We start from the raw sequence: 14528 nt of genomic DNA, 5'->3' as shown, positions 1-14528 counted from the left end.
TGTTTCTCTCTCTGCCTCACATTCTTTAATCATTATTTTCTATGCTATTTATCTCTTTGACACTTTCTTGCTCTTTCTCTCAGTCTCTCTCTGTTTTTCTGAATCTCTCCACTCTTGTTAACCTTGGTGTGGTCTGTTTACTCCCTCTGAAACAGGAGCAGATATTTTTGCCAGTGGCTGTTGGTTTGTTGTGATAGTGTTGAAGTCACCGGGCTGATGCTGTCCTTCCTCAGACACTGGCCATGCTCCAGGACAATGTAATTTTATCACCGGACACTGGCTCCTTATTCAATTAGAGCCCAGAGTCCTCGGTGGCGTGGTGTTCGCCTGCATGTCTCATTCTCCTCTCTTTGAATATGAACATAATGCTATAGCACTGAAATCACCGGCATATAAAAATAGGCAGTCCAGAGCTACCCTTGCTCCATCACAGAGGAAAGTTTGTTGTATAACCCTGTTTGATCCTGCGTGTGTGTGTGTGTGTGTGTGTGTGTGTGTGTGTGTGTGTGTGTGTGTGTGTGTATGTATGTGTTGGTTTTGCATATTTTCTGAACCTCATGATGATGATGATGTTGATTATTATTATTGAAAAAGGAGACCAAGAAGAAGCCGTTGGTGATGATGATGCTGGTAATAGTGAAGATGGTGATGATGATTGTAGTGGTAAAAGCAGGTTAAGTTTTGTTTCCTATGTTCCATTAAACTTTCCCACTATTATCCACTTCAGTGGGAGTCGGGTGCAATTGTTTGACGCATGTTATAATAAAAATAAAAATGCATTATTGTTGTTCCTCTTGTTGAATTTATTTGCAAAATAGAATGAATGTAAAACTGAAAAAATACACTCGAAGTCCATCCAAAGTTTCACTGGTTCCACATGTCTGGCTTGGTTGTGCAAACATGGTCAAAAACTGTTTCCGCTCGTGTCTATTCCGCTTGGCCCGCGTCACCACACCATCTTAAATAAACTTTATTCCTGTTTCTCCTATAGAGGGACCCACTAATGAAATAATGAATGCACACTAAACAATAAACAGTAAATGCAAGATAAATTCCGTTATAATTTCAACGTAAATGTAGAACAGAATAAATTTCATAATTTTTTACGGGTTCCTATTATAAATCAAGATAAAGTGATGGTGATGGTGGTGGTGGCATGTGTACGTGGGCCTTGTGAGGATCTAAGCCTGTGTTAAACTGTGTCATGTTTTGATGTGAGAAACACAGATATAAGTCAGTTGGCCAGAGGAACAGCCTTATCCTCCATTCTGCCACAGACAACTGCATGTCTGACTCATTCTCAAATAGTTTTTACTCATCGTTTTTTGGCATTTAGAGGTTGATAAGAAAATGCCGGAAAAGACGATATGGTAGTGAATCAGTCTGTGGTCCTGTGCTTTCCGTCAAGCTGTCCAGATCTTCTCAGAGATGTCCAATTCTTTTCTCAACTGTTCAGTTCTTCTCAGAAATGTCCAGTTTGCTTCTCTTCATAATTAGTGATGGACTCTGTTGGTAGGTTCAGAACTTTTGAGTGTAGAGTGTGTGTGTGTGTGTGTTTAGACAGAGAGATGCTGACAGAACAATCTAGAATACATCTCAGACAAGTCTGAATCTTGTCCTGGATATGTGTTGAGTATTAGAAAATGATGCGTCAAATGTGTTTCACATGTGTGAATGCTTTACTACTTTGTGTGGTTTGTGTTTTAATGTGACCGTGATCACCGTGATATGTGTGATGAGAAGAATGCATGTAGATGGAGTGAATACACACTATTTCAGTGTACCTATCCTGTTTGCTGTGATTGTAGTGTTGAAAGCTGCACAGGACTGAGCAGTACTGAGAATGCTAAATACAGTTTTAATACAGACCCAGATTTGCTCCTTCAGTACTGCAGCGCACATCCACTCATTGCCAAAACAGTTTCTCTGGTGATGTTGAATACCAGAGACGATAACGGTGAGCAGTTTGAACCATGTCGGTCGTTTTGGCTGATACTGAAGCAGAGTACTGTTTTAATGTCTCGCAGTGTTTCTCCCTGGAAGAGTAATGGAAGACAAGGATCTGAGTATCACAGCAGCTGCTTCCACTCAGTCCAATCTGGAGTTAACCACAGCAGTCAGCCCTTCCTCTGAATGACTACACTTGTACTGTGTGTGTGTGTGTGTGTGTGTGTGTGTGTGTGTGTGTGTGTGTGTGCGCGAGCGTAGCAGTTTGTGTCTAGGTAATTGTGAGTAGGTGGTTGGGTTTTGGGTATAGGAGTGGCAGAGGGTTTAGAGCAAAGAAAAAATAACTTGGCCACTGACAGTGGAGTTTTGTATAGACCTGCTCAGTCCTGTGTCCGTGCGTGCGCGTGCAGACTTGCTCTGTCCTGCGTGTGTGTGTGTGTGTGGACCTGCCATCCTGATCATGCATCTATCAGTCCTCTCTTGGTCATTTGTGTGGAGGAGTCATTTCATCTCACTCTCTCTCTGTCTCTCTCTCTCCCCCTCTCTCCCACTCTGCCCCCCCTCACCTCTCTCTCTCTCTCCCACCCTGTTCCCCCTATCCTCTCTCCCCCCCCCCCCCCCCCCACTCCCACTCTGTCACTCTGTTCCCCTCTCTTTCACTCTGACCTAATACATTCAGTGAAGGTTATTTTTTGCCTGGATGAAGAGATACACTCTATGGTCACTGGCTATCATACACATCTTCCCAAAGGATTCAGATTGATTTAGATCTTGGAATGCAGGAAGTGTGAAAATATGTAAAATGTCATCATATTTATGTACAAAACTGCTGTGTGGTTGCCTCTCTTTCCGCTGTTAACTGTGTGTCTAAAAGCCCCTGTGTGCCTTAGTCATCACTTGTTCTTCACCTTCTCTCTACACTGTTCACACATGAAACAGGCTGAAATGGGGGTATCCACACACACACACACACACACACACACAGGTCTTGGAGTAAGGTCCCTCTGTCATCTAACTTTGATTCAGCTATCCCAGTATGAGGTTGTCCTTTGAGCTGGTTGATCATAAATCCCCTATGCTGTCAAATTATAAGATTTTGCTAGGGTAGGTAGTAAAGGGTAGATTCAGCGATATAGTATGAGGATATTAGAAGTATAATGTTGAAGTATATGCTAGACTTTGCCCTTCCGAGTCATTTTAGAGTGAGTTGTAAGAACTGGACCCTGGAAATGCTATCTAGCTTTAATTTAATTACATGTACACTAATGTTACTTAAAAAAGGGTATAAATGTTTCTCTTACCTACTGATTCTGGAGGACGGCAACTTACTAATGCGGGCTTAGCTTTGAGTGCTTATCCAAAAATAGCCTGTAAAAGATTTATTTCCCCCTGTTTTGTTCTGTTTATACTTGTAAGTGTAAACATTGGCTCCAGGATAGGGCTGAAGCCATGAAGTGGTTCTCACAGCCTGTCAGCTATTACATCCACAGCTCTGGCCATAAATACTTGAGTTGTTCCGCTTTATTAAGCTTATCAAAATATTTCTGCCATTTTGAAATTAAAGATAGAAGTGTGTGTGTTGGGGTGGGTTGGTGGTTTCTCCTCATAAAATAGACCTTGATGAGACCCCAAAAATGCCAATATGTCAGCTGATGAAGTTTGTCTGATTCTTCATTTCCTAGAAACCACGGTCTCCCCGCATCCTTGGCTGTGTCAGCCTGAAGACCGTGGCCTTCTGGGAGGATCTGTCTGGCTCAGACAGGCGGTATTAATCAAGAGGGATTCACCCGCTATCACAACAAGCAATCAAGACTACTAAATTTAGAAATCAATTTTTTGAGTGGGGTGGGGGCCATAGTTGAGTAATCTGGTGTCCAGGAGAGAGAGCGAGCGAGTGTGAGCAGGGGATTGTATCACACCGAATGAGTCACTGAGAACGTTTGGATTGTCTCTTCCATCATCCTTTCCATCTGGAGTCAGTCAAACACAACAAAGTGTCATTGTCTGTCTCTCTCTCTCTCTCTCTCTCTCTCTCTCTCTCTCTCTCTCTCTCTGACCCAGTTGTTTTTGTCATTGTTGTGTAATATATTAGAGATGGAATGTCAGCGAGGGATACGTAACAAAAGCAACATGGAAGAAAACAGCAATTACTCACTGCTGTCTTGCTAACTGTTAATAGGGGTGTTTTTTTAAAATCTGTTTTCAATAGCCTCGTTACATCTAATTGTCTTTGCTTGTGTATCAGACGCGAGGACACCATGGTGTGGGCTCATGTCTGTGTGGTTCTGACGCTCCTGGCTCTCCTCCTTCATCTCGAGTCAACAGCAGGGCAAGATGAGCTGGTCATCTCCACAACCAGTGGCAGAGTTAGGGGAATGTGGGCTCCGGTACCGGGTGGTTCTGGGCCTGTGGCCACTTTCTTGGGAATTCCGTATGCCAAACCTCCTGTAGGCGGGCTTCGCTTTAGACCACCCGAACCTCCAGCTCCTTGGAAGGGCGTGAGAGAAGCCACCCAGTTCTCCAGCTCCTGCTATCAGCAAATAGACGCACTGTTCCCAGGGTTCACGGGGGCGGAGATGTGGAACCCTAACACCAGGATGAATGAGGACTGCCTGTATCTGAATGTGTGGACACCCTCCCCCGGCCTTCAGGAACCAACTATGCCCTTATCGCCCGTCATGGTTTGGATCTACGGGGGTGGGTTTTCCACAGGCACCGCCTCCCTGGACGTATACGATGGACGCTTCCTTAGCCAGCTGGAGCATGTGGTGGTGGTGTCTATGAACTACCGACTGGGCGCACTGGGGTTCCTTTCACTCCCTGAGAGTGAAGGCATCAGGGGAAATGCTGGGCTGTTGGACCAAAGACTGGCATTGCGCTGGGTGGCTGAGAACGTGGCCTCGTTTGGAGGAGACCCATCTTCTGTCACACTGTTTGGGGAGAGTGCTGGTGCTGCCTCTGCAGGGTTCCACCTCCTGTCACCTGGCAGCCAAGGCCTGTTTAACCGGGCTATCCTCCAGAGTGGTACACCCAATGCTGTGTGGCCGGCTGTCGAACCAGTGCAAATCTGGAACCGCTCGCTCACTCTCGCTCGCCTTCTGGACTGTCCCCTCGGTCCTTCTGCTGATGAGGTGGAGACTTGTTTACAGGGAGTGAAGCCAGAGGAGATCATCAAACACCAGTCGAGTGTTGTCCCCGCTCTAATGCCTATGGGCCATCCCTTTACTGCCACTGTAGATGGTGATTTCCTCTTGGAAATGCCCGAGCTCTTAATACAGTCCGGGCGCTTCCTGAAGACGGACATCCTTTTGGGTGTCAACAGAGATGAGGGCACTTACTTCCTGGTCTATGGCTCTCCTGGTTTCTCTATTCACCACCAGAGTCTGATAGACCGGGAACAGTTTATGGAGGGTCTTACCTGGAACCTTCCTGGGTTCAGCCAGATGGCACTGGAAGCTGTCGCCTTTCAGTACACCGACTGGACAGATGAACGGAATGGCCAGAAAAACCGAGACGCGCTTGGCTGGCTGGTGGGAGACCATTACATCTCATGCCCGTTGCTGGACTTCGCCCGCCTGTATACACAGTTTGGTGGAAGAGCGAGGGTGTACCACTTCGAGCACCGTGCCTCAGTCAGCCCCTGGCCGGAGTGGATAGGTGTGATGCATGGAGATGAGATCGGTTTTGTGTTTGGGAGGCCGCTGAATAGCACCCTGGGATACCTGAAGGAGGAAGTGGCCATGAGCAGGCGGATCATGCGACGCTGGGCCAACTTTGCTAGAAAGGGGTGAGTTTCTAAAAATCCACGTCAGCTCAGAGGCTTGGCATGCAGAATCCCAATGTGAGGGTGTTTGTCTGTACCTCACAGGCATCTTGGGTTTGTTTTTTAGTTCCATATTGTATTTTTCATCAAAAAGAAAAAAATACATTACACAGAACTGCACAAATTACACAGAACTGCACGAGTGTACTTTTCCTTTAAGAAAGTGGATGCTTTGACAATGAATTGACTTGTACCTACTGATTTTATCTATACATTTAGGAGCCATCAGTAGCATCCACTTGTGTTGGCCAAAACAGCAAAACAAATTTAGAAGGTGTATGTACATATTTGTATATGTATAGAGGTTCCAAACTACATGATATTTTTAAGAGCTGAAAGTCTCAGGTATTGATTTTTTTTTCATTGATTGTTCCGGAAAGCAGTGTAATAGTGGCCCAGGTGAGTATTGATGAAACCTGTCTGGGAACAACTTTTCTGGCTGGTATTGTAGGAACCCCAGCCTGGAGGATTCTGATTGGCCGCTTTTCACTTTGGAGCAGCAGGAGTACATTACCCTGAACACCAGTACACCCAAGACACTCCGGATGTTAAGGGCTCAACAGTGCAAGTTCTGGGGCAGCTTCCTTCCCAAACTACAGGAGGTTACAGGTGAGTGAGAGACAGAGAAGGAGAGAGACTGGGTAAGGAGGATGAGAGAAAGATGGAGGACAGAGAGAGAAAGGGCTCCCTGGGTGTCTAACCTTTCCTGTATTTATTTATGTATGTATTCATTTATTGTTGTTTCGCATGCGCACACCAAGGTGGGAAATTAACTTTTTAAAATGTTAACATCTACCAGCCACAGACAGATAAATGTTCAGATTCACCAGCCACTCAATAGTAAATCATTATTTTGTGTCTTAAAACTACCAGCCACTTTCATATTTTACCAGCATTTGGCTGGTAGCCGGTGCTTATTTCCCACCCTGGTGCGCGCGCGCACACACACACACACACACACACACGCGCGAACACACACATGCACACAGAACCACACGCTCAAATGTTCTTTTTCTTACACTCACACACAAATATGTCCTCTTTAGTTCCTACTCCACCCCACCCCCACCGCTCTGCTGGATATTACAGTGCCTCCTCCTGAAGTAGCTCTCTCTTCACACTCAGTCTCCTGTGCCCTGCTCGGGCCCTTCTTGTCATGCCTTTGGAAGCAGGAGCTGAGCTGGAGCACGCTGTGTGGGTGCAGGGTCAGCGTTTTGCTTATAGCTCCACAGTTATTAGGACATGAATAATGCCTAAACTCCCCTTCACACACATAATTATGCAAGGCCAATACACAGATCCTCCACAGCTTTTGAAGAGAGAAATTGATGAAATTAGTGAATTTTTAGTATCAGCGTTACGTGTTTGTTGAGTTTCAGTCCCCGTAGGTCAAGTTTTGAGTCACACTGGTTTGTTATTCAACTAATTAGTCTAAGATAAGTCAGTGGAAGTGGTCAGAGACACCAGGGAAAGCTTGATGTGAGTCTGTTGTGATTCTTTGGTTGAGGATGGGGTCTCATTCTAAATGTAATGGCATTTGAGGCAAAAAGCCATCTTCAAGCTGCTGGAGCATTTTGTTGTAGTTAGCAAGCTCATTTAAGTGTGCAGATCACACAGTGTGATGCTTCTTTAGTGTTTACAGCCTGCAGGCAGAAACCAAAGTGTATTACTAAAAGAGAGGGGCCAAACCCAGTGATAAACAACTATATCCATGCACTCAGGCCAACCCAGAGCAGTTTGATCACTTCCTCAGAGTGTCTTTGCAGGGTGGCGTGCAGCAGCATGCAGGAATGATACCGTAGATGTTCTGGCCTATCTGTCATCAGGAGTGGAATGTGCGGATAGAACCAGAGAACCAGACTATGTAGCGTTCAGGAGTGGAATTGAATTTGACACTGGGATGGAATGAATCAATTCCATTTTGCACCTAGGCTAACAATGGTCGTTGCCTAAATGAATTTTGTTCTCTTTATGTATCAGTCTAGCTTTCCCCCTTGTCTTTCCTAACTGTACACACAGACACGCACGCGCTCACCTTAGGTGCGTGCACACACACACATACACACACACACACACAAACACACACAGTCATACAGTCATGCTCACATAGTCTGTCTCACACACACACTTTCTTTGCATCTCTCTTCTTCTCTCTCTTGCACTCGCTTACACAAAGATCATTTAAAAACAGTACCATAAAACATACATTAAGCCAATGTATGGAAAAGAAACTATGTGAAAGCTGAAATATTCTTCTGTTTTCTCTCAATCACTTTCTGTGCTGATATTGTTGTCTGCTTGTTTATGATGCAAGGTGTCACAGGGAATGCTCTGGAAATCTGTTACTATTTGAGCGCCCTGACGAGAATTTAGCACTGAAATCAAAAATTAATTGCATCTGAAACACTGTTTTGAGCTGTTCTGAGAAATGAAAAATACGTTTAATATGGTGATCACCATGTTTTTTGGTTTTTTTTTTTCTATTCGACATAATAGGAATTTTTCAAGATATTTAAGCAAGGGGTTTTTTTTGTTTGTTTGTTTGTTTTTTTTAAGTGTTAGCTAATTGTTCTTGAAATTTCATGACAGAAGAGGGGAACTAAACATAGCGGTTCTCCACCCTGGATTGTTCTAAATAAAGAGAATGTAACTTTGAGTTCCGTCACTCTCTGTTGGAAATCAAATCAAACAGTGGCAGTCTGTGGCCAGGCAATGCCAGATACAGCTTTACTCCTCATAACAGGGGGATGTTGTCTCCCTGTCTCAGACGCAAAAGAAAGAAATAAGGGGGTGGGGGGTGGGGTGGCAAAAAGAAGACTGACTTAGACAGAAAAGCAAAAGAAAAGGGATTTTTTTTCTTCTTAGCATTGCTTTAAGAACATTGCAATTTTTAAGAACATTGCAGTCACTGTACAGCTGTGTTTATAGGTGCTGTAATGAACCTGTTATGTAACAGTTCTGACATCATTACCAAACACTGCAGAAACTCTGGGAAACTCAAATAATTTGACTTCAGAATTTAACTTCGCAGGATAACATGGTGAAAGTAACGGAGGAGTGCTGTATTCAGACCAAATAGTGCTAAATAGGAGATTCACTGCTAGAGCTTGAATTTAGGGAGATGCTGACATATTCTGGAAATGATGGTGCATTTTTCTGGATACAAACTAATGTAGTGAATGTTGGATGCTAAATGATATTATACTTATATGTGTATATACAGTACATACGGAAAGTTTTCAAACCCTTTCAAATTTTCCACATTTTGTTATGTTTCAGACTCATCTTAAAATGGGTTCACTTCATTTTTTTTCTCATCAGTCTACACACAATACTCCATAATGACAAATCAAAAACAAGTTTTTGGAGTGTTTTGTTAATTTATTCAAAATAAAAGACTGAAATATCCCATTCACATAAGTATTCAGACCCTTTGTTATGACACCTGTGTTACCGCTCTGCATTGTTTCACACTGGACTCGAACTGGCGACCCTCGGGATGGGAGGCGGGCGCGCTAGCAAGGAGGCTAAAACCCATGGGCGCTAGCATTAGTCGCTAGTACGCCCCTTAAGGTGTGGGGGGAGTGAGGTATACTCACTGCCCAACACTCTACTCGCTCGCTACCGTTCCAGCACAAGTGACAAGTGGCTTCCATCTGGCCACTCTGCTACAAAGGCCTGATTGGTGGAGTGATGCACTGATGGTTGTCCTTCTGTAAGGTTCTCCCATTTCCACAAAGGAGCTCTGGATCTCATTCATAATGACCATTGGGTTCTTGGTTACCTGTCCGACCAAGGCCCGTTGTCCCCAATTACTCAGTCTGTCTGGGCGGCCAGATCTAGGAAGACTGTTGGTAGTTCTAGATCTGTTCCATTTGAGAATGATGGAGGCTCCTGTGCTCTTGGGCACTTTCAATGCTGCAGAAATTTTTTTTTGTATCCATCCCCAGATCTGTGTCTTGACACAATCCCACCTTACAGGTCTACGGACAATTCTTTCGACCTCATGGCTTGGTTTTCACTCTGACATACACCATCAACTGTGACACCTTATATAGACAGGTGTGTGCCTTTCCTGATTATGTCCAATGAGTTCATTTAAGCCCAGGTGGACTCTAATGAAGTTGTTGAAGCAAATCAAGGACCATTGATAGAAGCAGGACGCACAAGAGCTCAATTGTAAGTGTCATAACAAAGGGTCTGAATACTTATGTGAATGGGATATTTCAGTCTTTTATTTTGAATAAATTAACAAAACACTCCAAAAACTTGTTTTTGATTTGTCATTGTGGAGTATTGTGTGTAGACTGATGAGAAAAAAAAATGAATTGAATCCATTTTAAGATGAGTCTGAAACATAACAAAATGTGGAAAACTTGAAAGGGTCTGAAAACCTTCCATATGCACTGTATATGTATATTTTGCACCAGTGGGAACTTTGGTTCCTTTATTGCTCATGTCCACATTTGTAGTGTGTAAACAGCTAATCAGTCAGTCCTTCTGTGTTTGTGATGGTCACTCACACTGCAGGGATGATGGGAAAATCTATGTATGGTAGAACAACAGTGCCATAACCACATCTTTGGTATCCCCATTATACAGTGTACTCACTCATTTTCAGAATGAAATATGATATATGATGCACTCATTCTCACTCATTATCCAAGCTGCTTATCCTATTTAGGGTCGCAGCGAGTGCTGGAGCCTATCCCAGTGCGAAAGGCAGGGAAACACCCTGGACTGGTGACCGCAGGGTAGACACACAGACCTAGGGACAATTAAGTGTCTCCAATTCACTTAACCTGCATGCCTTTGGAGCAAAGCCCATGCAGACATGGGGAGTACATGCAAACTCCACACAGAAATGACCCTGGCCGCTAGGCCAGACCTTCTTGCTGTGAGGCGACAGTGCTACCCACTGCGCCACCATGTCCTTATACAGTATACTATTGTGTGATATTCCTGTCCAGAGAATAAACAATATGCTCCTTTAGCTGTGTAAAACAACACCACTGTTTTAGAGAGCCCTTCACACAGGTTGATGTTAAGAATGTGAGGTTCAGATTTTCAGAAATAAACCTCAAGATATATTTTTTTCTTCGTTAAAATTATATGCACAGGTCTTTCAGTCAAAAACCCTCTAAATCATGACTTGAAGTCAGTATCATCATATGTCTAAATATTAATTAATCTGATTGACAGATGTTTTGCCTGGTTTGAAATAACTGTGTAACTTTGTAAAAGGTTTTTTCTTAATCTGCTGCACACTACAGGGAATGTTAATGATAATGATGTTTGAAGAGTATGACATTATCATTAATAAATGGAATGCTGACGTGTTTCAATTTTCAGAAAGACATCCGTAAAAATTCTTCACAAGAAACACCACTCTGACTAACTTTTCACTTTTAGAATCTACTGAGAAATCTGAATTTAAGCTACCAGGGAAAAGCTGCTACAGCGTGAAATGGCCAGCTGACATTTCAGCGAACAGAAAAAGAATGAGGTTTGTGTTCAATGTATTAGTCTCTTGAAGAACACATCCAAGGGAAGGAGTATTGTTCGAGCCGTTGATCCTTCAGAGGCTTCTGTGGGGGTCACTGTCTCCTTACCCCGTTTGCAGTTTTCAGCCAACGGAAATGAGAGGGAATGATATAAAGGTAGGACATAAGGACAGGGTGTGGGGACAGGCTGTGAGGACAGGTTGTGGGGAGACGGGCATGGGGACTGGGGTGTGAGGACAGGGTATGAGGACTGGGCGTGGGGACAGGGGGTGAGGACAGCGTGTGAGGATAGGGCATGGGGACTGGGCTGTGAGGACAGGGTGTGAGGACAGGGTGTGAGGATAGGGGGTGAGGACAGGGTGTGAGGACAGGGCGGGGAGATAGGGGGTGGGGACAGGGCGGGGAGATAGGGGGTGGGGACAGGGCGTGGGGACAGGGCGGGGAGATAGGGGGTGGGGACAGGGCGTGGGGACAGGGCGGGGAGATAGGGGGGTGGGGACAGGGCGTGGGGACAGGGTGTGGGGACAGGGCGGGGAGATAGAGGGTGAGGACAGGGGGTGGGGACAGGGCGTGAGGACAGGGCGGGGAGAGGGCGTGAGGACAGGGCGGGGAGATAGGGGGTGGGGACAGGGCGTGAGGACAGGGCGGGGAGATATGGGGGTGAGGACAGGGGGTGGGGACAGGGCGTGAGGACAGGGCGGGGAGAGGGCGTGAGGACAGGGCGGGGAGATAGGGGGTGGGGACAGGGCGTGAGGACAGGGCGGGGAGATAGGGGGTGGGGACAGGGCGTGAGGACAGGGCGGGGAGATAGGGGGTGGGGACAGGGCGTGAGGACAGGGCGGGGAGATAGGGGGTGGGGACAGGGCGTGGGGACAGGGCGGGGAGATAGGGGGTGGGGACAGGGCGGGGAGATAGGGGGTGGGGACAGGGCGTGGGGACAGGGGGTGGGGACAGGGCGTGGGGACAGGGCGGGGAGATAGGGGGTGGGGACAGGGCGGGGAGATAGGGGGTGGGGACAGGGCGTGGGGACAGGGGGTGGGGACAGGGCGGGGAGATAGGGGGTGGGGACAGGGCGGGGGGACAGGGGGTGGGGACAGGGCGGGGAGATAGGGGGTGGGGACAGGGCGTGGGGACAGGGTGTGAGGACAGGGCGGGGAGATAGGGGGTGAGGACAGGGGGTGGGGACAGGGCGGGGAGATAGGGGGTGGGGACAGGGGGTGAGGACAGGGTGTGAGGATAGGGGGTGGGGACAGGGCGGGGAGATAGGGAGTGAGGACAGGGTGTGAGGATAGGGGGTGAGGACAGGGTGTGAGGATAGGGGGTGAGGACAGGGGGTGAGGACAGGGTGTGAGGACAGGGGGTGAGGACAGGGTGTGAGGACAGGGTGTGAGGACAGGGTGTGAGGATAGGGTGTGGGGACAGGGTGTGAGGATAGGGCATGGGGACAGGGCATAATGATGGGATAGGACGGGATTACAGGTTGTGTGACTTGACCTGCAAATTGTAATTTTGTCATGAATCTTGAATTAAACCACTCAGTGTTTATGATGACGTTATGTGTTTGATTATTAGTGTATTAGTAAAGAATCAGGATGGATTTATTTTATACTTCAAAGAGGAGCCAAAAAGATACAACAAGGATGAGAAAGAAGGGACTGAACACTGTGTTTGTCTCTCTTTATTCTTTATTAACATTTTATTGCATGCCTATCTCATTCTTTTTTACAGTATTCTCTCTTTATAAATAAATGAATAAACAATGTTCGCTGACATGGTTTTTGTCCACTCTGGTCAAAGATGCTTAAAAATGTTAACATGACATACTGAAATATTTACATACCTTGCTGTGTCTGAAAAACAGTTTTCCTCACTGTAATGGTCATGTAGGTATATAATGATTTTGACACTGAAAGCATCTCTGCTATAGTTCATGGCTTTGTTTTTGAGAAAGCTGTGACTGCATCTTGAAATAAATGCTGCTTCAAACAACCTTTTAGCTAAACACCGTGAAATGGTTTTTTTTTCTTTTGTAACAGTCAGTCAAACATAGTGTAAGCTGAGGGGTGTGTGAGCTGCTGCTATGTGAGGAGAGAGAGAGAGGGAACATTAGAGAGAGAACTTTTCAGCATTTTTCCGGCTGTAGATTATTCCAAAACCCAGGGCTGGTAGAAAAAAAAGGCAGCTAAAAACAAACATCACATACACTAAGCAACAGGCTGGTTTATTCCTTATAAGAAGGAACCTGAGGCAGTAAATCTTCCCTTGGAGGCAGTGAGTGTTACATAGGGGACATGACCTTGAGAAGTGGGGTAAACGTTTCATTCAGAGAAAAGGAGCTTGGGAGCAGGCAAGGGGAGGACTGAATTGCACAGAGTGGAGTTTCATGATTGTTGCATGCTCAGGCATACAGATAAAGACATGGGGTTGAGTTTCCAGTGAGAGACGCAAACCAGTCTGTGTGAGTGCTGCTACACCAGTGAGTGGTTCTGTAGGGTGTTGAAGGACAGTCTCATTTTTTTCTTCCTTTGCTGTGCTGATTGTTGCATTTGTCTGAAGTGATATTTCAGATGTGCTAATGTAAAATTTAGGTGTGAATTTGAGCTTTACTGATCTTAATCTTCTCTCTCCCCAATCCTCCCGTCTCTCTCTCTCTCTCTCTCTCTCTCTCTCTCTCTCTCCTCCAGTGAGTTTTGATGAAGTAGAGTCTCATTGGAGGGCTCAGTTCCATCGCTGGCTCTCTTACATGCTGGACTGGAAAAATCAATTTAATGACTACAGCTCTGTCAAAAAACAACACTGCCAGAGCCCCTGAACTCAGCCATCTCTGGTTTGGATTGGTTTGGTTTGATTTGGTTTGGTTGGTTTATTCATTTGTTTGTTTTATTCTTTTCACACTCTACCCACAAGCAAATAAAGTAATTTTCCAGGGCACATTTTTTTCAAAAAGCAAAATTTGTCCCAGTAAAATTACTTTTAAAAATCAGGGTGATCCTATCTGAAATCAATAATCAATCAATCAATCAATCAATCAGTGGTGGATTTTGAGAATTGAAACTGTGCACTGAATTTTTTTGTTTGTTTGTTTATTTGTTTCCTCTGCCTCTTGTAAAATATTGCTTGTGTTTATTTTGCCTTGTGATGCTCATTTTATGAAGCATTTACAGCCTTGGCTTTTTGCGAAAATGTATTTGTCTTATTCATATTTGATGTGCGGTCTGTCATGAGTTGCTCTGAGCCGGTTGTCTTCAGAGTGT

The 14528-nt window shown here is 45.3% G+C and overlaps 1 protein-coding gene across 1 annotated transcript; it reads left to right on the top strand.

Moving 5' to 3' along the window:
* Positions 1-4205: 4205 nt before the first annotated feature.
* On the top strand, positions 4206-14086 carry LOC115804724 (cholinesterase-like). Its single transcript, XM_030765230.1, has 3 exons — positions 4206-5734; positions 6222-6379; positions 13959-14086. The coding sequence occupies exons 1-3, from the start codon at positions 4206-4208 to the stop codon at positions 14084-14086; spliced, it is 1815 nt and encodes a 604-aa protein (XP_030621090.1).
* Positions 14087-14528: the final 442 nt, after the last annotated feature.

Source organism: Chanos chanos, chromosome 2, assembly GCF_902362185.1.
Source record: "Chanos chanos chromosome 2, fChaCha1.1, whole genome shotgun sequence".
Classification (NCBI taxonomy): Eukaryota; Metazoa; Chordata; class Actinopteri; order Gonorynchiformes; family Chanidae; genus Chanos; species Chanos chanos.
The sequence above is the reverse complement of the archived record's forward strand: the minus strand, read 5'-3'. Positions and strand labels throughout refer to the sequence as shown.

Bases quoted from the DNA above. Each gene is read 5' to 3' on its own strand.
- LOC115804724 (XM_030765230.1), top strand. From the start codon at position 4,206: ATGGTGTGGGCTCATGTCTGTGTGGTTCTGACGCTCCTGGCTCTCCTC. The intron at 5,735-6,221 runs GTGAGTTTCTAA...CTGGTATTGTAG, and splicing joins GCCAACTTTGCTAGAAAGGG to GAACCCCAGCCTGGAGGATT. The intron at 6,380-13,958 runs GTGAGTGAGAGA...TCTCTCCTCCAG, and splicing joins CAAACTACAGGAGGTTACAG to TGAGTTTTGATGAAGTAGAG.